At 35.0% G+C, this 27,928-nt stretch overlaps 1 protein-coding gene across 2 annotated transcripts in view; it reads right to left on the bottom strand.

Moving 5' to 3' along the window:
* Positions 1–5,687: 5,687 nt before the first annotated feature.
* Positions 5,688–27,928, bottom strand: part of LOC143222122 (soluble guanylate cyclase 88E-like) — a 77,470-nt gene continuing 55,229 nt past the window's right edge. For both annotated transcript variants that reach the window (XM_076448112.1, XM_076448113.1), the window contains 7 exons: positions 26,287–26,416; positions 20,583–20,729; positions 19,579–19,725; positions 13,045–13,201; positions 10,881–10,990; positions 10,407–10,496; positions 5,688–7,549 (listed from right to left, as the gene is read on the bottom strand). In XM_076448112.1, the coding sequence (XP_076304227.1) occupies positions 6,839–7,549; positions 10,407–10,496; positions 10,881–10,990; positions 13,045–13,201; positions 19,579–19,725; positions 20,583–20,729; positions 26,287–26,416 (1,492 nt within the window). In that variant the 3' untranslated portion in view covers positions 5,688–6,838. The remainder of the gene's footprint in view (positions 7,550–10,406; positions 10,497–10,880; positions 10,991–13,044; positions 13,202–19,578; positions 19,726–20,582; positions 20,730–26,286; positions 26,417–27,928) is intronic.

The following is a 27,928-nucleotide window of genomic DNA, read 5'->3' as shown; positions in this document are numbered from 1 at the left end:
CTAATCTTCTGTTGAACAAAGAAGAAATACCTTTTTGTTATCCGAATTATCAATTTACCATAACGCAAGACTGTTTGTTTGTTTTTGAATTCCTCGCAAAGCTACACAAAAGCTATCTTAGCTAGCCGCATCTAATTTAGTAGTATAAGACTAGAGGGAAGGCAGCTATTCAGCACTACCCACCGCCAACTCTTGGGCTACTCCTTTACCAACGAATAGTGGGATTGATCGTAACATTATAACGCCCCCACGGCTGAAAGGGCGAGCATGTTTGGTATTACGAGAATTCGAACTTGCGACCCTCAGATTACGAGTCGAACGTCTTAACCCACCTGGCCATGTCGGGCCCTCAAGACTGTTTCATTGAAGTTATTCCTATGTTCGCCGAAAGCCTTCGATAATTTTTAAATGAACGTCAACAAAACAATATAGCTCGGCCTGGCCAGGTGGTTAAGGCACTCGACTCGTAATCTGAGGGTTGCGGCTTCGAATCCCAGTCACAAGAAACATGCTTTCCTTTCAGCCGTGGGACATTATAGTGTAACGGTCAATCCCACTTTTTGTTGGTAAAAGAATAGGCCAAGAATTGGCGGTGGGTGGTGATGACTAGTTGCCTTCCGTCTAGTATTACACTGTTAAATTAGGGACGGCTAGCACAGATAGTTTTCGTGTAGCTTTGCGCGAAATCAAAAAACAAACTAACTAACAAAGTTAAATATATAAGTTAAAGGAAACTCAAATGGGTAAAAGAGTGAATTCTAGGTATGTCATAATAACGACAGATTCTAGTTGCTTTCTGCTTTCCGATTATTTCAAGACAGTGAAAAACAATCACTCCAACAATAGTGAATCATAGTTAAAAGTAGCGTTCCACACGTTAAAAAACATTATAAAGATAGGTGTCGCTAATGTAGACATTTCAATAAACAATAACATAGCAATTTTGGGCTGCTCTTTCATCAACGAATAGTGGGATTAGTCGTAATATAATAGAGTGGATGGACTTGATAGACTGTTGTGGTTTCACTCTCTTGCAAATAAACACTATGATTTAATCAAACAACCGGAAACGCGATTACATATTCACAATTTTAATTATTTTGAGAATAAGCAGAAGGCAATGTTGCTGAACAGTATGATTCTTGAAATGTTTAATATTTATGGATTTTCTCATAGATGTTAATATTCATGTGAATACAAAAGCAAATGCCCGACTCGTGGTCTGAGGGTCGCAGGTTCGAATCCCCGTCACACCAAATATGCTCGTCCTTTCAGCCATGGGGGTGTTATAATATGATGGTCAATTCCACTATTCGTTGGTAAAGAGTAGCTCAACAATTGATGGTGGGTAGTGATGACTAGCTGCCCTCTAATCTGACACTGCTATATTAGGGATGGCTAGTGCAGATAGCCCTCGTGTAGCTTTACGCGAAATTCAAAACAAACCAAGAGGATTTTTCGCTAGAAAATTAAATGTCTAATACTTTTACAGAACGAGTCGAAATTTGCCAAAAAGAAATTACTTTTAATTGTTTTTCTAGCAGCTTAAAACAAGCTAAGTTGGACAAAATGCATTTCACAATGCTAAAACGTTTCTACCTTCAGATAAAACCTGAAAACGTTCATATATTCAATATTTTCGAACATCTTAATTTACTTCTAAAATTGTATACATATATTGTATAGAGAAAAAAACTGAAAATAAGAAATTTAAATCACTGTTTTGTAATAAGTCGTTGCTGACTATGAAAGGAGCCATGTTTGATATATTCTTTTTTCCAGCTTGTATGAGTTCAGTGAAAATGAACAAACATCCTTAAGAAATGTTAGATTAAAAATCTTTGAGAGCCATGAATCGTACAACTATTAACATTTTTGTTGACCAATATTTTCAAATACAACCTTCACAAATAAAATTACAAAAATGTTGAAATTAGTGTACATCGTGGTTAAAACATTCAATGATACTGTCACCTTCAAGTCACAAATTAACCAAAATCCCCATACTTGTTATAATATGTCACGAACGTTTGTGAAAATCCATTTTGTTCTCATAGAGGGCGCGACAATGTTGTTACTGTGAAGAAAAAATATGGTTCCATGTAAAAACTGCTTTGTATTTATTAAATGACCAGGAATTTTAATCGTTTCTTTTTCTAGCAGTTTATTCTAAATTTAACCAACGTACGTAGAGGCTACACAACATGCCCATTGATTTGGCCTTTAAATTGCTGTCGAAATATTTATATTATATATTATTTCCATTACGAAAGCATAATCATTATTCAGATATACCCGTTTTTTTAAAGACATTATGAAAACTTGACTTATAAGATCAAAAGCTATACCAGCATAAGAGTGGTCAGTCGACAAGCACGAGATCTGTATAAATGTTACCCAGACTATGTTTTGAAAGTTTCTTTTTGCTGTTTCATTAGTATTATAGTAGAATTATTCGATAAGATCCAAATATTACTTTTCGTTATGCATTCAGAACAGTTCCCCTATGGGACAGTGGTAAGTCTTCAGATTTACTACGCTAAAATCAGGTGTTCGATTCCTCTCGATGGATACAGCAGCTCGTACGACCAATAAGAATGCTCTCATACTTATTGCTGAACCACCTGTGGGCAGTAAACGATTGTACGTTTAATGATTAATTAGCACGAAGAAGCTAAAGTAATTATCGTTATTTAGCCACTAAAAATATTATTAGATTAGTTTTTTGTCATAACCATTGATATTAAACTGCGTTATTGAAAAGTAAAAAAAAAAAAAAATGTGTTTGGTTTGGTTTGTTTTGAATTTCGCGCTAATGTACTCGAGGGCTATCTGCGCTAGTCGTACCTAATTTAGCAGTGGAAGATTAAAGGGAAGGCAGCTAATCATCATGACTCATCGCCAACTGTTGGGCTACTCTTTTACCAACGAATAATGGGATAGACCGTCACATTATAACGCCCCCACGGCTGAAAGGGTGAGCATGTTTTGGGTGACGGGAATTCGAACCCGGAATCTTCGGATTACGAGTTAACCTGGCCATGGTGGGCCTAAGTCATTGTGTAGTTTTGTGTTTAACTTCAGATAAGCACATGATAAACCCTCCAGTGAAATAGCGACTTACAACACTAGAAAACAACTTTCGTTACCCGTGGTGGGCAGAGCACATATTATGTAGCTTTGTGCTTAATTACAAACAAGCAAAACTAGTTTCCTACTCCTATCTATTTCTTTAACACTAATTTTTGATACGTAAACAAAAGAAACACCAGGAATGAAGAAGTGTACAGTTAATAATATAATCTATAATTTTATTTTTCTACTTCCGCCGTTGACAAAGTGCAGATGGACAACTGGTCAGACTTGTGTTAAAAACAAACCAATAATGACCTCCTAACCACTTTGTTAAATCCATACAGAATATCTGGTTAGATCGCTATTCGCCCCGATCTGGTGTAACTTACGCTGCATAACAAAGATAAGGCGTCTTATTTTATTCTATCCCACTTTTCGAGGAATAAGGTCTGTAATGTGTTTATACACTGTATGTAGACATAAAATTACGGTGTTGAACGTAACGCTCAATTACAAATTGAAGATAACTATGTTGTTGTATTATTGTTGTCTTGCCTTTTAAATAAAGTTTTCATTCATCACAGAATATACGAGACACAAGCATGCACTTTAAATATATTAAATTATGCAGTATCTAACCAGAACAAAAATATAACGCCGTGTGACTACGATATTTAGGCACACTGTACAGGAATCAAAGGGTCTAATTCCTGCGAAAGGTTCTTCCACACCATGGCAGCACCTCCATGAAATTTACTGTCATGGAACAACAAACCCAAAGGTCAACATTCTTGTGGTTTTTTGTGCTGTCAGTACAGAAAACTCGCTTATTGAGATTAATGATTTGTGGACTGAGCATCAATCAGCTAGTATAGTTGATTTAATGTATTTTAAATGGTGCAGTTGAAGATAGCCGAATTATGATATTCATATAATCATCAACGATTAGTAATCATACTATTCTCTTGCTTTTGCCTCTGCTGACACTCACTAATCGCAAACGATTTTTAACACCTCACTACGAAAACAGTATCTTATAATGACACTAGAGATAAAAGGACGTCTGTGATCAGTCCCCTTTAAAAATCAGAGAGGTCCTTGCTTTTACCGATTGTATTGAAAAATTAATCATGGCATATATATATCTCCATTCCAATCAGACTATCACTTGTCACCTGATATTTATTGTAGTGTTCTAAAATACACTGTTAATGTGTTCTACGTCGTAATAAAGTGACCAATCATGTAGGTAAGTGACATAATTTTAAACACTTTCATAGAAAAACTTAATGCTCAGATTTTCTCCAAAAATACTATACATAAAAGGTAATCTAAAAGGTGCACGTGATTCATGAGAACAAGATCACAAGGTATTGTGGTTTAAATAATCATTAAAATAACTACATAAAAATCACTTTGGATTTATGAAATATATATTAAGGTTGTTGAGTACGTTGTATTGAAACGATGTTAAGTATGCAAATCACTATTCATGTGACATATACAGGTGATATAAAGAAATACAGTTGCAATGGAATGTATTAGAACTACATTTCGATATTGTGATGCTTCCGATCGTTGGGCGTTTTGGGGAAGGGTGTGTGACAGATCTTTCTGACCCGAAGTATTAATACTGTAAGATTATAAAGATTTGTTCAGATCAGGGATATAGAATTTGTAAGACTGGGGTATTCCTTGTACTTTTATGGTATTTGAAAGCAAAGGAATGTAGATGAACTTGAGGTAGCAGAACCATCCAGAAAGAGACCTGCAACAAGTCGTATTTTAACCATGGTAAGCAGCAATGCATCTCGTAACAAGAAGGATCCACAAATATAAAAATTAGTAGAAAAATTCGTTTTCATATCCCAAACATCAGTGCACACAACAATCAAGAAGTTCACTGTACAAGTCACATTCACACAAGCTGCTTCCACAAAATATCCTTTCAACCTTCGGTCACCAAGCAGCTGAAGATGGAAGCAGATATTCATGCTATTCCACATTAAGACATATCTGTCAAGTCGCTTAACACAGCATTATGGATTTCTGTGCGATTGAACTGTTAAAACGTGGTCTGAGAAATCGTGGTTCTTCTACACAAGAAGATTACAAAACACAAGTAGGGAGGAGTGATGTGCTTTGTACGTGACAGACTTACCGCGTAGCTTTTTGCAATGGACACTTCACTACAGAGCTATTGTCAAGAAGCATGTTACTCAGAAATAGTATGATCAGATATGGCAAAGTGGACTGTAACGTTATATGATGCTTCAAAAATGTTTAATATAACTTACTCAACCTCTTAAGTACATGACATAAACACATATATTGTACAAGTAATAAATATAATTAGGCCGAATTTATAGTTTTACAATTCATGTTAACCCATGTACCGTGTTGAAAGTAACGTTTTCAATCATTAAATAAATAACAGATATAAGGACATATATAAAAAAAATATTTAAACTGTAAACTTCAAATTTTATGACGTCGAACAATTTAATAATATTAATTATAGTTCTGGAGTACTAATACTGATTTAAACTTAAGAACTTGTTCGATATGTTTTAATTTTATGCAATAATTGACATACATATAATTTTTGCTCATTATTATAAATACTTAAATAAATATATATCTATATACATAGTTTTTGCCATAATATATTAGCTTTCAATGAATAAAACTACTTGTAAATGTATAAATTTTGACAAAAGCAGATTTGAACAATTTTAACCAATCCCAAATTATTTCTTTGACACTTAATTTCTGTAGAATGCTGTAAATATTTCTTAATTTATGAATAGATGTCGCTTTTAAATATTTTAAAGACGTTTGTTTTTTGAATATCCTGCAAAGATGCACAAGGGCTATCTGCGCTAGCCGTCCCTAATTTAGCAGTGTAACACTAGAGGGAAGGCAGCTAGTCATCACCACCCACCGCCCACTCTTGGGCTACTCTGTTACCAATGAATAGTGGGATTGACTGTCACATTATAACGCTCACACCGCTAAAAGGACTAGCACGTTTTGTGCCATGGGGATTCGAACCCGCGACCCTCAGATTACGAGTCGAACGCCGTAACCAGGCCATTTTAAAAGACGTAACTATATCCGTTATATAACAATTACACTAGATATAATTCCTGCTTAAAGTTTTGTGAGATGTCTGTTAGAAATTTATGTAAGATAATTAGAAGTGAATGTGCTTAAGGTATTGTTATTTAAAGTATTGTATCGATGGACACATTTATAAGATAAAAGTTGAGTTGCTGTGAATAAAGCTACTATTGTTTTCCGTAAAAAAATCTGACATAGGTGAACATTCATTGTGGTGAATACGAATAAAATTCGTGTTACAAATATTGGACTTTATAATACACACACACAACATGCTGTGGCTTATAATAACATCAAGGGCACAGAAGTCATATAAATTCCTCCTATTTGGTTGAAAAATATGATTTTTCAGGTATAAGTATAATAAAAATTTACTTTAAAGTGGTAAAGTTAACTAAATTTCTGCCTTTATTATACATACACATAAGGATTTGCTCATGATATAGGTTGACAATTAAAACATGGCGTTCTAATTCCGAAATAAAACGCATTCAATGTACAAGTATGTATATTTAACACTTCGGAACAAGTAGGCCTAAAGGTTAGTCCAACTTACGACATAAGTTCACCATAACAACACAAAAGTGATTGTCTTTGATACACCAATATTAGAATGAGTATCCAATCAGAAAAAAGGCTGTTAAAGAAAGAAACAAGGGCGACATCTCCTTGCTTTCCTTCGTCTTGTCCAAGAGTTAAAACAACAGGAAGTATTTTTCGTATTTGATAATTCCCGTTTAGAACTTCTTTCTTGGACTATAACAGTCCGAGTGCAGTAGGAAATTTGCTGGTTACTATGACTTACGTTTAAAAGGTTCAAGTCAGAATTAGTGTTTCGAGGCTTGTCGTGAGAACAACGGCAACATCCATTTCTTTTTTCTCCAAGATTATTTAGCAGCGGGTAAAAAAATTCAGTTTCCCAAGCTGTTTTGCTTTGAAGCAATCCACATGCTTCCCATATCTTTTTTCGGCGTTGCTGGCTGTATCGAAAAGGACTAGTTTGAGTGCTAACTGACAATAAAGTTGATTTCTGCGAAACGATTGGAGGATCTTGTCCGAACTTGTTATAATTAAAATTAAACGATGTCACAGACTGTAAAGATACTAGTGATTCATAACGTTTCACGTCCTGATTAGGAGTGAAACAATTAGAGGTGAAATCATCGTTCGAAAAGAAATTACCCATTGCCCCTATTGCAAATGGTGAACATAATGACCCACTTGTACTGCTATCCAGATCGGGGTTTGACAAAACTTGAAGTTCATCTTTGAGATTTTGTATTTCGCTGCTTCTAATCCTTTTTTTCCCTCTTCTTCCATAGAGCCAGTAAGTTTTCATTTCACCTTTACCCTGATAAAGTAGAAAATTATTAATGTATCATACAAAAACAATTATTTTTATCAAAAACAAGAACTCTTGTTGATAATAATAAGAGAATAATGACAAGAATTAAGGTTGTTAATAATTGAACAACCTATAGAAAGATTAGTTGCAAAAATTTGCGATGATTTTAAGCAAACATCTGGTACACATATTTAGACGGATGCTATTTCTACATTCAGGAATCCAACAGGCAGGAGAAAGGGGAAAGGTACTGTGGTCGGCCGCGATTACAAGACGATTATGACTTTTACAGCCAAATGATTAATAAAAAAATTGCCTTATAACAGGACCAATACGATAATTTACTTTTTAATTTCTTAATAGATCGGGGTCGTACAGTTTGGCGACCTTGCCTCTCTGCTTGAATTTACGTCTAACGTCAAACTTTGCATAAATAAAAGAATTATAAAAGGATGGGTTGTATGTTATATATTATTATTTTGAAATTGCTTTCAACTTTAACGGAAATCTAAGAGTACAACGTAGTTATCATTTATATTGCATTTAAAATTTCTTAAAAATAGGCCGAATGCTTATATTATTGTACAATTTATAGTAAATCTGCCCTTATTCAGTTCAAAAACGGAGAAAAATTATACTTGTTATATACAAAACTAAATTTATATATTTTTGAACGAATAGAAACGCCTGAAAATATTTCATTGTTTTTTTAATTTTGTTATTCTAGACTACGTCATAAAACTGAATTTGGAAATTAGATAAGAGTTATATAACTCAACAATCCATAGAAATAATCAAATTGTAGTGAACCAAGATAGCTTTATAATTTTTTTACACCTTGAACATTATATTGGAATCTACACAACAAAATTAATACACTATATCGGAAAATAAAGTTGCTTAAATTGACCAATTTAAGTCAGCAATTAAGTAAATCATGGAAAAAAATCTGATGATGTTATTTTTAATCACTCAAACTATGTTCTGGATGATATTTTTTTCCATGATAAGTTTAGAAGCAAAGATTAATTTGTACAGTTTAAACAGCTTTTGCAGTTATTGTTAAATAAATCGATTTGATAGATCGTTGAGTAATAGTAAAACTCAAATGATTGTAATTGTAATGATTGTAATTACGAATGTAAAATATTTCTAAATTAAAGTCAGAAGAATTAATAGCTTTGAAACATGTAAGTAAGAAAATCATAATCTTGTTATATCCAGATCTGGTAAGGCAAAAGGCATAATTGTTTCGGGTAAAAATAGAAAACTTAAGATATTTTATTACCTTGTCTTAAATGAGTAAGTATTATATAATTATTTAAAATGAGCTCAAAAATTTACTCTTAAATAAACTGATATGAGGTTTTTAAACCGACTTGCCCTTGGTTTCTGCAAGGGTGTATCGAGTCCACTGAAAGATAATATCATCGTATAGATTTAATATACTTCAACAGACCTTAAACACAGGACCTAAGTTGTGAGGGTGTAAACCGAGCCGTTGTTTATGCTGTAAGAAATTGTTGTTAAAACACTTCTGTTTTTTTTTTCAGAATTTTTGTGTGAAAACGTTCCTTTTTGTAAATATGAGAAGTTTTCACAATCTTGCTAATTTATAGCGTTTCTGTAGGCCTATTCTGTGACGTGTCACTCTTCTTCGCTTGAGTTACTTTTCTGTGACATCATCAAATAATCAAATTAAGGTATTGTGGCAGTCCCCGGAACTCGTTCCTCATAGGGGTTATGAAACTGAACTTCTCTTGATAACTTTACACACTAAGACTTTGCCTAGATGAGCGTGACAAAGTCGTCCATTCATCTCATTTTATGATCTGAATAATCGCGAGCAGAGCTTCCGTATAAAATATATCTTGCTGATACTCCGCCTGAGACCGGAAATTAATCAAATACAGCATGTCAGTTACTGTTAATAGAAACACGAACAATATCGGGTCTTGCTGCGTGTCATGGGGATAGAAATAGTACTGAGAGATTAAACGTCGTATTAAAATTTATAAAATAATGCACGAACGTAAACCGTATAACGTACGATGCTTAATCATTATAACACTGTTGAACGTATAGCAGAGAGCTTTTGTCAACAGGTAATGTAATTAATATTAGAAATACACTACACCAAATTGTTGTTTACATTTAATTGGACACAACGTTTCGCTTTACATCTTCTTCAAGAGCGTTTCAATAAAACACAATCTCAACTGACCACAAACCTAAGTTTTGTAGTAAATCTGGTGTTAAAATGTCTCCTATGCACAACAGAAGTTAAATAATAAATAATTAATATGGAGATGCTGTACCAACTTCTGTCAGTCAGTCGATTATGAATTTGATAGCTCACGCATAGTTTGAGTTACTGACGTTATCAACGAAAAAAAAATATTTCTCTTAAAAATTAATGTTTTGGATAACAAAAATTAGATGGATCACATTTTTCATGAATGTGTGTAACACGTCAGTTTAACTAATTAATTATGCTACACATGATTTAATAACTAAATACGTTTTAAAAATGACTTTTGTTACCAATAATAATAAAAAAGAACTTGTTTCTCTGAAATACGTTTTTGACTTCGAACTAGTGAGATATATTTTTCAACTTTTTAAAATAAATTACAACAGCAGACGAATTATAACTGAGGGATGGAATGAATTCAGGTTGTAAGAGTTATTCAAAATATGTAAAGGTGTTGAAAAAATTAAATTTTACTTGCTATTGAAAGACTTTCAAATATGTAATGTTTCGCGTGCTTTCAAGTACGTAAACTAGGTGCATTTGTTTTAGGCTTAAAAGCTATAAATTAGGCTGGTATTTAATTGTCGAAAAATTAAAAAGTAACCCTACTTTGATCAAAATTGTTCCTCGCTCTGAGAGATGCCACTCGTTTTCATTAAGTAGGTCCTTGGTTCGTTCACTTATATGAATTTTTAACGCCTGTAAAAAAAAAACGAAACCAGAAATATGACATTAAGGCTAAAAGTACGTATTTATCAATAGAAGATTTAATTGCTTCATCAGAAGTAATAAAGATTAAGAATGAATGTACTGAAGGCCATAAGGGACATTAAAAACAAGGTCTTAGTCGACATAATAAATAATATATTTACGTTAAAGCGTAATACGAATTAATTGGCCTATGAATTGTAACACAAATGAATAGGCCAGACAGTTTCTTTGTTTCAGCACAAGACTACATAATGCGCTCTGTGAACTTCGTTGCAAGTTCCCAGAGCTCGTTGTTGAGAAATGGAGAAATAGACGAGGTGGACTTATTTACGTGACAAATAAAGTGAATACGTGCAACAGAGGAAATCTTACTTCACTTGTACTTTCCATGCGGGATGCTGTATTTACGGTATCTCCAAACAGACAGTACCTCGGCATCTTGAGTCCCACTACTCCCGCAACGACCATTCCAGAGTGGATACCTTGAAACGGCGCAAAGGAGAACAAGGTAATACAAAACATTTTAGTTCCCAATAATAATTACATAGTTTAAATTATTTGCAATTTTCGTGATAAATTGCTGAAAAAAAATATGTAAATGCACTACTTGATCGTGACGATACATTGTGGAATTTCAGTTGTGTATTCTGAGCAGCTTGTTGGACGAACTGTACAAAATATTCTGTGTATGCTATGTTAAACTGTTTAGGATAAATAATGTAGTTTCCTGTTCCAGTTTGAAGTCATACCTTCCCAGGGACTGCGTCACCAATCAGATTTAAGCTCCGGCCTTGTGTGTTTTTCTGGTACGAAAAAGATTACCTACTAATTACGCATAATATATCATGAAGAGTGTTGTCAGTTCGAGAGAAATAAGCGGTATTACCGCTCTAAACACGCGGCGCTGTCTTTCGAGACAAGCCCCAAACAATCAGTACTGATTTTTGAAACTTCTCTTTTATGTACGTAATACTATCCTCAAAGACCCGGTATGGCCAGGTGATTAGAGTGCTTGACCGTAATCTGAGGGTCGCTGGTTCGAATTCCCGTCACCCCCAACATGCTCGACTTTTCAATCGTGAGAGCGTTATAATGTAACATCCAGTCCCACTATTCGTTGATAAAAGAGTAGCCAAAGAGTTGACGGTGATTGGTGATGACTGGCTGCCTTCCCTCTAGTCTTACACTGCTAAATTAGTGACGGTTAGCCCAGATAGCCCTCGTGTAGCTTTGTGCGAAATTAAAAAACAAACAAAAACTTATCCTCAAAATGCGAGTTATGCGGCTTAATTGGACTATAAAAATACGTCAAGTTTGGCGGACCAGAAATTTCACGATTGTGGGTGTGTTTTTTAAAAATTAAACACAAGCGGATATAGGATGATTCTAAAATTGTAACAAATGTGTAGGCCAGCCATTCACCTAGTCAATCACTGGAACCACTTCTACAACCACTTCACTGTGTGTTGAAGTCAGGTATTGCAAAAAAAAATAAAAAAGCTAAAATGATAATCCTCACAATAAAGTAGCCCACCGTAAAAAAAACGCGCAATTGATGAATCTAAAAAAACAACAACAACAAAAATTCTGCTTATTGTAAGCAAACATAGCAACAATGGTTTCTGGAAGGGAAACTAGTAAAAGTACCACAAATACGATTTAAACTGAAGTATAGATAACTATGACTGTTAAGTAAGTCATATTTACGTGTATTTTCCGAAACTGTTGCTTCTTTCTCTGTATAGATATATACAGTCTATTTGCTGTACGACATTTGATGAACAACTAAACCCTCTGATATGACAACGGTATTCGCAAGGAGGTTAATATAGCTACTGGAGCGATAAATACATTAACTAGCATGACATTTTATTTAACCCAGCATAGCACAGCGCCAATTCTGATTGTAACACTTCAGCATGTCTAAATCAAGTTAATGGATGTCAAGTTACAATTTCCAATGAATTAAATCATATACTTGTGCGCAACTAGCAAAAAAACAAAACAACAACAAGCCATTAATTAATTAAATATAAATTCTTTACCAGATCAACGCGATTTTTCTGCTATTTTTAGCACCAGATCTTGATCTAGTAGATGACATTAAGATATTCCGAAACACCAGAAATGACTAAACTGGTTACCTATTTTAAGTAAACCGAAATAATGTCTTACAAATCCGATGTTTTCTCATATTGTGCAAACAAAGCTAAAACCGTATCCTGCAAACGATTCACACCTTTCATGACAAATTGGTTAAGGAATTTGCTAAGGGGAGTTATTTTTTTCGTCTTGAAAAGTCGAATCACCAGTTTTGTGTGCATTTGTTTTGGTATTGTGAGTTCACACATTTGTTTCACCATTTCTGAAAACCGTTATAAAGTTTTATACAATGTAATTATTGTGTACAATTCTTCAAACATTTTTCTCACATCAGACCGATCCACAAAAACGTGCGTATAAATTAGGCTTAACATTATTTTTTTTATCTAGAATATTTGGTTTGAATATTTAGAAACACGAATTAATTGCTCACCTACACGTATCTGAAGACTTTTACCGGTAGAAGGGTCATGGAGTTCTCCAATGACCCTTATCATGTCCAAAGCCATGTCACATACCTTCTCCGAATGTTTTGAATCCGTTTCAGGGGCTCCAGAAACAACCATGTAGGCGTCACCTATTGTTTCCACCTAAAGAGTAAGGGACGATAAAATAAACAAGTCTCTTTCGCCACATGTAATATAACTACAAAAGCCTAAGAACACATGTCGACACTGATTATAGCTTCATTATTTAGACACAAAAGTAATTAAATACTTTTTGATGGGCCACATGAGACTGTAATAGGAATTATAGCAAATTATAATTTTAGTACATCACTGAAAATTTGCATTACAGCATATTTGACAATGAGATTAAGAAATTATGAAAAGCAGTGGACAGCAGTTGTATTTGTTTACATGAGATTAGAATCAAACATCGAGTCCCCCTGGCCCAGCATAGCCAGGTGGTTAAGGCACTCGACTCGTAATCTGTGGGTCGCGAGTTCGAATTCCTGTCATACCAAACATGCTCGCCCTTTCAGCTATGGGGGCGTTATAATGTGACGGTTAATCCCACTATTCGTTGGTAAAAGAGTAGCCCCATGGGTTGGCGGTGGGAGGTGATGACTAGTTGCCTTCCTTCTAGTCTTACACTACTAAATTAGGGACGGCTAGCGCAGATAGCCCTCGAGTAGCTTTGCGCGAAATTCAGAAAATAAACAAGTGTTTTTTTTCTTTCTAAAACTGATTTACGGAGTTGACTATCAGTTTTATAATGCGATATGTGTTTTTGTTATAGCAAAGCCAGATCAGTCTACACTGAGGGAATTGAACCCCTGATTTTAAATTTGTAAATCCGAAGACTTACGGCTGTCCCACTGGAAGACTTTGTAAGGGGCCAAAAGTTGAATGTTTGGAGGATGTTAGCAACATCACGTCTCGCACCCCGGATTCTTCGCTGACAGTTAGGCCAAACCACCTCTAATTACAACCTTAACCCGCATTAAATTTATCTACACTTTTCTTCGGATTAAAAGCGATACGAAAACTTGTATGTCTGGAATAAATTACTTTACATTTAATAAATATAAAACGAACAAAACGGATCAGTTGTGCATGTTCTACCCAGACAATTGTGGAGGTTTAATTGTACATCTGAAATGTAGTTTTCAATCATTGATAATTAATTTATTTCATGCAAAACTTACAATGCTAAAATAATATTAGTTATGTTGTATGCTTATACTTTATTACTTAAAGTTATAAGAAAGATAATTGAATTTGTGGATTGCTGAGAATGTTTAGTTAATGAAATAGAATCGATCTTTGTTATGTCTCCTACATAGCTGCATGAATTCGTTATGTTCTCAGCTATTTTGCGACGTATTTGTGTTTCTTTGTTCTTTCAGACAATATTAGAGAGACTGTAAGTTTTACCTCGAGGGTAAAGTTATAGAGAAGAGATGTAATATTTCACAGTTAGGCCAGACAACTGCTTAGATGAGTGTTAATATTTCACAGTTAGGCCAGACAAGTGCTTAGATGAGTACAAGGCACACCAAGGATATTGAATTGCACCATGATGAGAGAGGATATTTTTCTTGCAAAGTATTGGAATTAGGCTTCCAAATTTTAATAAATCATTCATTGGCATATTCGAAATTTGAAGTTAGATTTCCAAAATTGAATAAACCATTCGTATAGGTAGTGTCAATTTGGAGTTTCGCTTCTAAATTTTAATAAACCTTTCCTAGATGTAATGTAAATTTTAATAAAATATTTATAGATATAGTCGTAAGTTTAAGGTCGGCTTATAAAATTTGATTAACTAGTCATACATATAACCTTAATTCATTTATGTATATGACCTTAAACAAAACTGATATAGCAAAACTATTATTTTGAAATGATAGAATATAGAAATTTCTAAAATTAATCATGAAATTGACGCTTTTGTCACGTGATTTTCCAGAAAAGCTGATAATAGAATTATTTGGCTATATCCCGATTTGATTATACAAAATGGTATTGTACTTGGAGAAAGGACTAGACACTTAGTGACTGGCGTCACCTCACCGATCAATGCATTTCAGAACACATGTTTTATTATTGTTAATTAATGTTTAAGACCGACATAAGCATATATATCGTTCAGATCTTTTAAACAAAAAAAGTTTTATCGCCGACTTAACACTAGTCTGCATCTACATTCTTTCTTTCTTTCTCTCTCTCTTTCTACATACATATTACAGCAACTAATAGCATTTTTTTAGTACTTATTGAAACTTAGTGTCTAAATGTTAGACCACGAGAAGGCTCTTATCACCTATGTTAAGTAATTTTGTGTTTCTTTGAACTAAATTCGCCTTGTGGTTGACAGTTAGAAGATAAACCGTTACAGGCCCGGCATGGCAAGGTGGTTAGGGCACTTGACTCCCAATCTCCGTTCAAATCCCCGTCTCACCAAACATGCTCGTCCTTTCAGCTATGGGGTCGTTATAATGTAACGGTCAATCCCACTGTTATTTGGTAAAAGAGTAGCCCAAGAGTTGGCGGTGGGTGGTGATGACTAACTGCCTTCTCTCTAGTCTTACACTGATAAATTAGGATCGGATAGCGCAGACAGTCCTCGTGTAGCTTTGCGTGAATTTCAAAACAAACAAACAAATAAACCATTAGACATTAACACTGCATAATAATATATCAAGATAAACTAAGAGATCAAATATATACTCTTCAAAAAAAGAAATGCAAAAGGTAAAATATGAGACACATTGTTAACAATTTTATTCCGGGTAGTTCTGTATGACATGTGTGAAACTTTGCACATTCACTGCTGAACATCCAAAGTCTGCAAAGGCGAAGTCCACGCTCACTAGGTGAAGTTTAACGTCACTCAACGTCAATAACAAGTATGCCCCCGTGAGCATCAATAACTGCTTGGCATCTCCTGCCCATGGAAGCGATGAGATGACGAATCACATCCTGTGGAATGGCTGTCCACTGAGCCTGCAAAGCTGCTGCAAGCTGAGGTAGAGTCTGCGGTTGAGGTTGTCGCCGTCGCAGAAGTCGGTCCAACTCGTCCGAAATATGTTCGATGGGGTTTAAATCGGGTGATCTGGAGGGCCAGGGAAGAACGTTGATGTTGTGGTGAGTCGGGCTGTGTGAGGACGGGCGTTGTCATGTTGAAAAACATCGTTTACATTCACCATGATGTGTTGCACATGGGGCCTAAGAATCTCGTAGACGGTTGCGTACGGTCTGATCGGAAATCCTACGCAGCCCTGGTATGGTTGAGGCAGTAGACGTTGCAGTGGTGGTCCTATCCCGAAGGTGACGTAACCGGATGTTGCGATCTTGTGCGGGCGTGCTCACATGAGGTCTGTCAGATCGTGGACGGTCACGAGTTGATCCATGTTCTTGGTGATAGCCTTGTGATGGTGCTTGGGTGGACATTCACAGCTCTGGCAACATCTGATCGAGATTCGCAAATATCCCTTTTGCGTTTCTTTTTTTGAAGAGTATATTTTATCTGATATTTACAGATACTGATTAACAGCTGGTATTGTTGAACAATAAAGAAACAACACAGAACACCAAGTGTTGATCTTGTAGAAGACATTAAGACTTTCCAAATTGCCACATATCAGCTTTGATATTTATAGATAAACTCTAGTACCAGATTTTGATCATTTAAACGATTTACAGATGTTCTAGATAAACACACCAGGAAATGGCTTTGGTATTTAGGGATAAACTCGTATATTGTTTTAGTAGACAATTGTCAGAAATTCCGAAACATTATAAATTAACCTTTTGACTGCTTTATACAAATAAACTGCACTAACAAATATTAAACGTCTTAATATTCAGGGCTACAATGAAATGACACAAAGTTACGATGATGATGATTCTTTGGTTTGTACTAAGACTCAACTACTACATTTGCCAGCCAGATGACCCAGAGCAAACCATTTTGTAGCCTTCCATTTAACTACAAACCAATTAAAATCAGTTTTAATTTATTGCTTGCTTTCTGAATCTTTGTTACATTGTTAAAACATTATATTTTGTGTATGAAACGCCGTTTCTTCCAAAACACCTAGGCCCGGCATGGCCAGGTGGTTAAGGCACTCAACTCGTAATCTGATGGTCGCAGGTTCGAAACTCCATCACAACAAACATGCTTGCCCTTTTAGCTGTGGTGGCGTTATAATGTAACGGTCAATCCCAGTATTCGCTGGTAAAAGAGTAGCCCAAGAGTTGACGGTGGGTGGTGATGACTAACTGCCTTCCTTCTAATCTTACTGAGCAAAATTAGGGACGGCTAGCGCAGATAGCCCTCCTATAGCTTTGTGTAATATTCAAAACAAATCCAAAGACCATACATTAGATGAAGTACATGTCACACCAGTACACAATCGTTTGTTTATTACACGTGCTGGCGAATTTGTTTTCATGCCAACTGGTTTTCAAAAAAGAAAAAGAAAATCCTCAGTTGGCCTTTTATGATCTTAGTAAATTACTTTGCTCTGATGCGACTATTTTCCATGATTCTGTCGGTCTTCATCAGTAGAAAGAAATGTGATTGTAGGAGATACGTGTTGATGTTAACTTTTTATGACCTGGCTTAGATTGTTTTGTTTGTTTTGAATTTCGCGCAAAGCTACTCAAGAGCTGTCTGCGCTATCTGTCCCTAATTTAGTAGTGTAAAACTAGAGGGAAAGCAGCTAGTCATCACCACCCACCAATAACTCTTGGGCTACTCTTTTACCAACAAATAGTTGAATTGACCGTCACATTATAACACCCCCATGGCTGAAAGGGCGAGCATGTTTGGTGCGACTGGGATTCGAACCAGTGACCCTCAGATTACAAGTCAAACGCCTTAACTCACCTGGCCATGCCGAGCCCATTTGCCCAGATTAGATCGTGCTTGTTTTATAGCAAAGTCACTCTAGATTCCGCTAGTACTGTGCCCACTAGAGGAATTTAACTCTTTATTTTAGTGTTGCAAGTACATAGACGTATCGTTGTACCACCATGGGGCGACGGATGAAAAAATACCCAAGGACTTAGCGTTACACCATTATTACAACGTAAAATGAGAATATTTTCTTCTGTTTGTCAGTTGCGTTACGCAAAGCTACACAATGGGTTATTTGTGTTCTGTTTACTGTGAGTATCGAAATTGTCTTTTAGCGCTATAAGCCTTCAAAATTACCGCTGAACGACCCAGGAAAAGGGCATTTGGATACTTTAATGTTTTGTATTTTTAAATTCCTTGTTAAGATATGTAATGCATTTGTACATAGTGAGTTGATTAAGTATCGAATGTTTTAGCCTTACAATGATTGTGAATGTGTTGTATAATATTATGTTTTGTAACTTGAAAATCCCAACAATGTCAACGGAGCAACATTCCATTCATTGTTGTTCTATGTATTCATGATACCGTTTTCTGAGTCATGTTCTTCTTTTGTTAACCCAGTGCAGTTAACTATACGGTGACAATACCTAGTCCACTGGTGGATCAGTGGGAAGTTTGACGACTTACAATATAGCCGATTGAGTAAATCTGTACTAAGTAAACAAAACCAGTTCGTAAAATACAGTTTACTAATTGAAAGCAACAAGTCATGACGACAATTAAAGTGTGTCGTTTTTTTATAGCAAAGCCACATCGCGCTATTTGCTGTGTATACCGAGGGGAATCGAATCCCTGACTCTAGCGTTATAAATACATACAGTTACCCCTTTCCTTTCAGGGAGCGATCTCGTTACAGGAAAATTATTGACACATAATAAAATACTGTATGAGCTCTGAAGTAGATTTTTGTCCTTTTGTTTTAAATTTTAGTGTGGCTAGGTGGTTAAAGCAATCGACTTGTAATCTGAGGGTCGTGGGTTCGAATCCCTGTCACACCAAATATGCTCGCCCTTTCATCCGTGGGGGCGTTATAATGTGACGGTCAATTCTACAATTCGTTGTTAAAAGAGTAGCCCAAGAGTTGGCGGTGGGTGATAACAACTAGCTGCCTTTGCTTTGGTCTTACACTGCTAAGTTGGGAATGGCTAGCGCAGATGGCCCTTGTGTAGTTTTGCGCGAAATTCAAAACAAAACAAACCAAAAACATCTATATATATTCAATAATTATATAATTAAGGGGATAGCTCTTTAAAAAGTAATAAAGTTCGGAAATACTGATTTATTTTTTTTATCAGAGAATTGAAGTAAGTGATCTAAATCATTTTCATTACGTTAAACTATGATTTTACTTATGTAAGTGGCACTGCGACACGAAAGTTTTGATGGAATACTTAACTAAAATTCATCTTTCTGAGGATCTACAGTTAACAAGGTTTTCAACAATTGTGGATAAAATTCGGATACGAATATTAATAGCTGGTTGTCTTCAGCATTTTATTGAGAATAAAATCTCTTAAGTCTTTCTGTTTGCTTATACAACATAAATAATGCGAAAAACCAGAGCTGGTGTCTTAAACTTTCACATTTTGCTTACCTTATATACGCCGTGTCTTTCTGTCAGCTTGTCAAACAAACTATACATAGAATTCAACATGGTAACCACTTCCATCGGTGTGATTCTGGAACAGATCTCTGTAAACGTTATGACGTCACTAAAGAGGATGGTAACTGAGTCGAATTCCTGGTAAAAAAATACAAAGTGAACAAACAAATTTCTGAACAAATAAGGAGAGATTTGAAATACGAATTTTGAAACTCACTATCAAGAAACGTAAAGTTATTCAAGTAAATCAATACGTATTCATTACACGTAAAATTAGGGTTACCATTCGGTTACTTTGTCAGTACCGTTAAACGCAATAATATACGCACTTTCACTTACTCTATTCTATAAAGTTAAGTAAATTCGCGATGTTACATAGTTGTTATAAGGCTATTCTATTTTGATTTGTTCATTTTCAATACGCAGCATTAAATAAGAACTACAATGATTTCTTTTTCAGGCACTAAACACTTAAGATGGATGTAGTGAAATATCACCAGATGTCGTGATAATAACAGTATGCAGTGTTGAATAAAAGAAAAGTTAAGTCTGATATCTTTTTCTTAATAGGTCAACAAAAGTAGCTTGATAATCTTATAATCTAGAGTTATTATGTTAAAAAACTGGATTTTAGTTGTTGTTAAGCGCAAAACTACAAGATGGACTATCCGTGCTCTGCTGCCCGTTGCTGGTAGCGAAATCATATTTTTAGTTTTATAAGCCCTAGACTTACCGCTGAACAAATGTAAGGGGATGGGAACAGCTTTAAGAATATTGTATTATTTAACTAATTTATATAATAAGTAAGTGATTGATTACCGAATTATTTGTGTTTTGTTTTGCTTTGTTTTTAGTCGAATTGACACAGACATTCATTCTATTTAAACTGGTCTCTTTTCTTACCAGAACTATGACGAAAGAATTCTGGGTTCGATTTCCTCAGTTGACACACTGAAAATAGCCAAGCTGTGTGAGGAAAGAAAGAAAATTCTCACCTGACACGTGTCTACAGACGCTTCTCCTTTCCTAAGCCTATCAGCTACTTGTTTGGGTATCATTTGATACAACAATTCGTCAGTTCTTCTCATTTCTTTGTCCAACTTTTTCATGGACTTCTCCAGTTGTTCACTTTTTTTAAGCTCCTGTAAATAACAACGTTGTATTAGTCATTCCACACACACAAAATTCGTCAGAAATCTATTTTTTTTTTATATTTCGATGTTTTGAACAGTCGTTAAAATACTTTTTTTTAGCTAATTGATAAACTTACAGCAATGAAGGATAAGTGGCCACAAAAGAAAATTTATCTACACTTTTATTAAACCAAGAAGACGAGAAATGAATGGATACATGTTTAGACACTTTTAATTTAACTCGATTCGTTGATGTAAGGGTACTGTCAACAGTCAGCTAGGAAATAATAAGTTGAGAATCTGTTTTTATGAGTGAGGGTTATGAAAATATTAATTAAAGAAGCTAATAGAACGAAGGTGTGTGGCTAATAAATGTACATCATGAGCATGTGCTCTTGTATCAGGTGATGCGGAGAAAGTATTATCCGGAAATACAACTGAAATCGAATGTATTTTTTTCTGTAATTTTTGTATAATAATCTAGTATTATAACTGTTCTTTCTTCAGCTATATCTAAAACATTAGTGTTTTCTGAACATTTTTGATTTCTAAATTTAATGTTTTATTTTAAACAAGAAGCACGTGAAAAACAATTACGTAACGACACTCACTGCTTCAATTTCAAACTGTTTTAATTTTCGGTAGTTCAGCTATTGGGGGTTTGCTAAGAATTGCATTCAATATGTGGATCTTAGGAGAAAGTGGAACTGGAGAAGAATCAACAGAGATACTTCAAGTTATACTTCAGGCAGGAGCGGATTATTGGTTGGTTGGAAAGAGTTGATAATATATACCAACCGGTAAAAAAAGCAAGATGATACAACATTGTAAAATGTAAAATTATAAAATAAATCAGAGTCGATCTGTGATTGTTCAAAATGATTAAATATAATGAAAAATGCCAATGGCTCGTAAAGAAAAACTAAAAATACAGTTTTGACAGTGTCATCATCCCAAATGACATTGACCAACTAAAATGGTGTCATTGCTGGCAGTTCTAGCGACAGCATGAAAACAATATGTGGGCAATTGTAACTTTAGTGTCACTGGGGGATCTGTCCCCTGCAGAAAAACGATAATTTGTCACGAAATGAGTAGTCTACACAGAATAACTTCCTCCTTTCGATCGTTATGGAAACCAGACGACCAAACAACAACAGAAAACCTTTTTATGAGAATGTTTACTCCAAATCAACTGCTAACTGACATGAAGACTAGGCGAATTAAGACTGGGGCTGATGGGGTTGTAGCGCCATGTCCGGTTTCATAAAATACCCATTATGAGGCTTAAACTTTAGTCGCGACCACAATAAGCTCCGTATAAAACTTTAATACACACAAAAATATTACAGCAAAATATCCAAGAGATCATTGGTAAAACTAGTCAAGTTAAAAAGTTACTAACCAATCGTTTTCGTTTGTTTTAGTTCGTCTGAGAAGCACAAGCGATTTACTAAATAATTTGAAAGATTACCTGTTCCCTCAACCCTATCTTTATTCCCCAGTTCTCTTTATGAAGGATTAGCAACCATATTGAACACCTTAGAACAACATAAATAATTTTGGCATTCATCTGGAACTCATAGACAAACATATTCATTTTATTTTGAAAAACTGTTATTTTCAATTCGATAAATATCTTCATCGGCAAAGAATAAGGTTACCATAGTTTCTTCTGTAGTGTTTATCCATAGCTTGGATCGTTATTCACTAGTTCCACGATCCCAAACAGAATAGTGAAAATAATGTTTTGTGGTTAAGGTATAGTAATGATATGCTTGGACTTTAGTCTTCTAACTCGTACAGACTTCAGACGTTTCTCAGACACCTGAAAATTTTGCATCCAAACGTTTATTCACAAACACTCAGCTCATAATAACGATCTCGGTTTCCTAGACGTCCATTTTGATTATTCATAAAACTAACTTGTAACAAGCATGTATCATAAACTTTCTTCCTGACCCAGTTCTCCACTCTCTCTCGTTCATTGCTCTGTATTTTCATGAAAAAACAATAACTTTTACAGAACAAGTCATCAAGAAAACTTGTATTTGTAGTTCTAAAGAAATCAAATTTAAGGTCCTGTTTGATTCGCAACACACGTTTCAACTGAATAGTTTCTCAAACATGTTTGTTAGTTATACAGGTATGAAAGCTATCAAGAATTAACACAGTCTTGGACTGATTTCTTTCATACGCTTCAAGCTTACAGTATGTTTGCAATCAATTGTCAGACTAGGGTTACCCGTGATTGCAGTCTCGAATTTAGCACTAACATACAAGGCAATTAGTCAACATCACCCACCGCCAACACCCCCAAGAGCTAGTGTGGTCAACGACGGGATTCGAACCCCCAATCCTCAGGTAGGAAGTCGAGTACCTTAATCATTAGGCCTACTTATTAGGTTAATTTATCAAAATTGTACAAATAAAGCGTACAACATTTACATGAGTTAATATGATCTACATACTGTATTGATAGTCCGCACCGTCTCTGCCATTGTATAGTTGTATAAATGTAACTCTCGACGTTTTTTTATATGAGTCATTAAACCTAGGTTAGTTTTTTTGCTATAAATATTTAACTCAAGTTTATAAACGAGATTAATTAAATAGATGAAGCTAATGACAAATTTATAGGTAGAGAGTTCCATATCATTATTTCCTGAGCATATCATAACTTAGCTTTTCTATATAGTTTCAATAACTTTTGTATAGTTCCGATGTTGTATCTTTAAGAAGGAAACAAAACAAGCCAATTCCTTCTATTTATAAATATTGAATGAGTTGTGCAACTTTTAAATTACTCATGAGCATTAATTTAATAGCAGTAAAACATGCTATGAAAAATTAAAAACTCTAGATTCTAGACTCAAAGATTTGCTCTTACAGCAAATAAAACACACCAAAAAAACACATATTGTGTTTCTAAGAATTTTTCTTCAGGATATAAAAATAAAAAAACACTACTTACTTTTTTTAGACATAAGCTCTTGCAGGAAAATTCCTTACGCCCAGAAATAAGCATAAGAATGGCTTGAACATATTTTTACAAACTAAATCTTGTATAGGTGCGATTTTTATGTACTATTTGACAATATGTTTAAAGGTTTAAGCCTATTTTTGAAACATTTTGTTGCACCAAAAGAAATGAGCATGATGCTTTAAATAAATATAAACTTTGTCAGAAATAATTATTATTTCAAATTAATATTATATATATTATGTACATTCGATATATTGCTTATTTTTATTAATCTGAAAGAAACTCTAGCGGATGTTTTCAATATGATATAAAATTGTTTCGATCTCTTCAAAAGTTCTGTCTCGTGTCTAGAGTCAAGATGTTGTTATAACGTCCTTCTAACTTATACATCAATGCCAATTGTATTCTATACTTTGAACTTGGCCTGGCATGGCCAAGCGCGTAAGGCGTGCGAGTAGTAATCCGAGGGTCGCGGGTTCGTGCCCGCGTCGAGCTAAACATGCTCGTCCTCCCAGCCGTGGGGGTGTATAATGTGTCAATTATACTATTCGTTGGTAAAAGAGTAGCCCAAGAGTTGGCGGTGGGTGGTGATGACTAGCTGCCTTCCCTCTAGTCTCACACTGCTAAATTAGGGACGGCTAGCACAGATAGCCCTCGTGTAGCTTTGTGCGAAATTCCAAAACAAACAAACTTTAAACTTATATAATCATGGCATTCTATGTCACAGAGTCATTGCATTGTTATTTCATTCTTCTAGCTTATAGAATCACTTCATCATTATTCTATCCTTCTTAGAGAGTCATTATTTTATATTTTTGATTTAGAGTTACTATATTGTTATTCCATCTTTCTAAGTCATTGCATTTTTATTCCGTCCTCCTAACTGCATTGCTATTCAATATTTCTAATTTATAGAATTACTGCATCGTTATTCCATCATTCTAATTTATATTCACTTCATTGTTTTCATAATTCTAACTTACTAAGTCACTGCATTGTTATTCTGTACTTATAACTTAGCTGGAGTCTTTACCGACGAAATTCATGAAACTATATCAGAGCTACAAAAATTGAAAAATGAAAACGAACCTGTGAAAAAACATACAAATTCAATGTGTAAAATAAGCTTTAGAAACGTTTTTGAAGTAACGTAGAACTTAACTGCTTGTGATTCTCTAATTAATTTACCTACCTGTGACAATATAGAACTTAACTACTCGTGATGCTCTAACTAATTGGTCTACCTGTGGTAATGTAGAACTTAACTGTCCGTGATTCTCTAATTAATTTACCTACTTTTGACAATATAAAACTTAACTACTCGTGATGCTGTAACTAATTTATCTACCTGTGCAATGAAAATATATGCATAGCTCAAATGCAACACTACAGTGCAACAATACAAAGAAATGAAAACGGCAGAAAGGTTTATCAGGAATATTTATGATGAGTAAAGTTATTCTAAAGTTTGATTTATCGGTTTTATCGTCCCATTTTAGTGAATATGAAGTGAATATCGGGTGAGTGACCTCAAGGTTCAGATATAGCCGTCCCTAGGTAGAGCTGGCGTCTAGATGTAGGACCAATGTGTAGCGGCACCAGTCATCTACACGGTTGCTTTTAGCAGAGTAGAGAGTTTGACTGTTACTTGTATAACAGTTTCACAGCTGAAACTACTCAGCTAGTTTAGTAGCATAAGGCGAACTCGGTCCTTATATCTTTTGATTCACCTGACATCTTATCAACTTTATGCTTAATATTCAATCTTCAACTTAGGTATTTCCAACACAGACATACCTTATAATTCTGTGTTTGTATATCTTCATCCAGTTTTTTCAACTGAGACAGTGAGAGACTTAGCCAGTTGTAACGACGAAATGAGCTAATGGATTCGCTTACTAATACCTAATTTTACTGTCGTAATATATTGTAGAAATGGGAAAAGAGTAGAATATCTGATGTAGAATTTGAGACTAACTATCTAAACTTAATTATTGTTTATGAACTTTCAAGCGAATTATGAAATGAAACGACCCTCTGACAATAAATACATTACCCACGAATCTCCGAATTTCTGGTTTAGCTTCGTTTTAACAGTTTTGTTGTCAAATGCTTAATATTTATTGTATCCATCATTCACTTTTAGTTGCAAGACTTGTTAGTAAATATCAGCTGCCTTTAAACAGAATAATCTTTTATTGCGGTCTTAACTTAGCTTATCCAGGATAAGCTATATATAGTACAGTAGATTGTTTTATATATTATGTGCATACTTGAACCAAGTACAGTAGATTGTTTCTATGTAGTATGTGCATACTTGAACCAAATAGATTGTTTTATGTAGTATGTACATACTTGAACCAAGTACAATAGATTGTTGTATGTAGTACGTACATACTTGAACCAAGTACAGTAGATTGTTTTATGTAGTATGTGCATACTTGAACCAAGTACAGTAAATTGTTTATGTGTAACACGTACATAACCTAACCTAAGTTTAATAGGTTGTTTGTATGTAGCATGTATATACTTAGCGGGCTCAACCCATCTTTTGTGCAGACTGAAGAATCCAGTGCTTACTTGATCTAACGCCAGCTTCAGTTCAGCAGATTGCTGTTGACGAGCTAGCACCATGTCCCTGCTGAAATCATGCATGCTGAGGTCGTTGATGAAGATTTCAGTCTTGATCATGCAATCCAAGTCTCTAATCCTGAAAAAAGTGGTCGAAAAAAAAGTGAAGTCTTGAAAGACATTATCTGTTACGTGCCAAACTGAACAAAGAACTGTTGTGATATTTGACAGATAGGTTGTGGTTTTCACGTGGTTTCCATACTTTATGGAAACAAGTTGTTCCTTAATCCTTTTACTTGAACCATAACACTTTAGTTGTTGGGCTAAAGTCAAGCAAGTTGTGATTCTATCAAATTAATTAATTAACTACGAGAAAGAAATGGTGATCAGATATCAGTTGTTCTCATGACCACCTAAATATAATTATTAATTAATTCAAGTAATTTTATTAATATTTTGTTATTTATTTTGATTTTATATCTTTTGACCGTTAATCTACAACCGTTTACAGGGAAGTCCTGAAAAGGAGTGTTTTTATTTAATTGGCATTGGTTGAAATTTAATCCTTGGTCTTCTTATTGTCTAGTAAGTAGTTTTATAATAAATAATATTACAGTAAAATACGTCTGAATGTATTTGTGTATTTTAGCGTTGTAAAGACTTACCCCTGTCCCAGCGACGGACCCCGTGTAAATACTAATGTTTGTTTGTTTTGGAATTTCGCACAAAGCTACTCGAGGGCTATCTGTGCTAGCCGTCCCTAATTTAGCAGTGTAAGACAAGAGGGAAGGCAGCTAGTCATCACCACCCACCGCCAACTCTTGGGCTACTCTTTTACCAACGAATAGTGGGATTGACCGTCACATTATAACGCCCCCACGGCTGAAAGGGCGAGCATGTTTGGCGCGACCGGGATGCGAACCCGCGACCCTCAGATTACGAGTCGCACGCCTTAACACGCTTGGCATGCCGGGCCCAAATAGTAATGATAATAAAATTTGTTACTAATTAACAAGCAAACTGACTATAGTGATCATATAGACAACTAAACATGGCAACGATAAAAATTAATTGTCTATTTAAGATCCAAAGTGTAACATCAATAAAAAACGTTCTTAGAATAATGTCATGTACGTCATGAAATAGTCAAAGCGGACATTTCTTCTGGGATTATAAAAATAAATAATTTGTATGCTGTTATAAAAAAAATATATTTGACACAACCAAAACCATCTAATAAACTACAGCAAGATTCAACGTTTTCTATCCTTGATCTGATTAATAATTAACGGCCTGGCATGGCCAGGTGGTTAAGGCGCTCGACTCGTAATCTGAGGGTTACACGTTTCAATCTCCATCGCGCCAAACATGGTCGTCCTTTCAGCTGTGGGGGCGTTATAATGTAACGATCAATCCCAATATTCGTTGGTAAAGGAGTTGGCACTGGTAGTGACGACTAGATGCCTTCTCTCTAGTCTTACACTGTTAAATTATGAACGGCTAGTGCAAATAGCCCTCGTGTGACTTTGCGCAAAATTCAAAAACAAACAAATTAACACTTGATATGGCATTACCACCCATTTTATAACAGTTTTGTTTCTTCTATTTTTAACGCCTCTTTAGACAAATACGGAGGAATTTATGTGTATAG

Source organism: Tachypleus tridentatus, chromosome 8, assembly GCF_004210375.1.
Source record: "Tachypleus tridentatus isolate NWPU-2018 chromosome 8, ASM421037v1, whole genome shotgun sequence".
Lineage (NCBI taxonomy): Eukaryota > Metazoa > Arthropoda > Merostomata > Xiphosura > Limulidae > Tachypleus > Tachypleus tridentatus.
The sequence above is the reverse complement of the archived record's forward strand: the minus strand, read 5'-3'. Positions and strand labels throughout refer to the sequence as shown.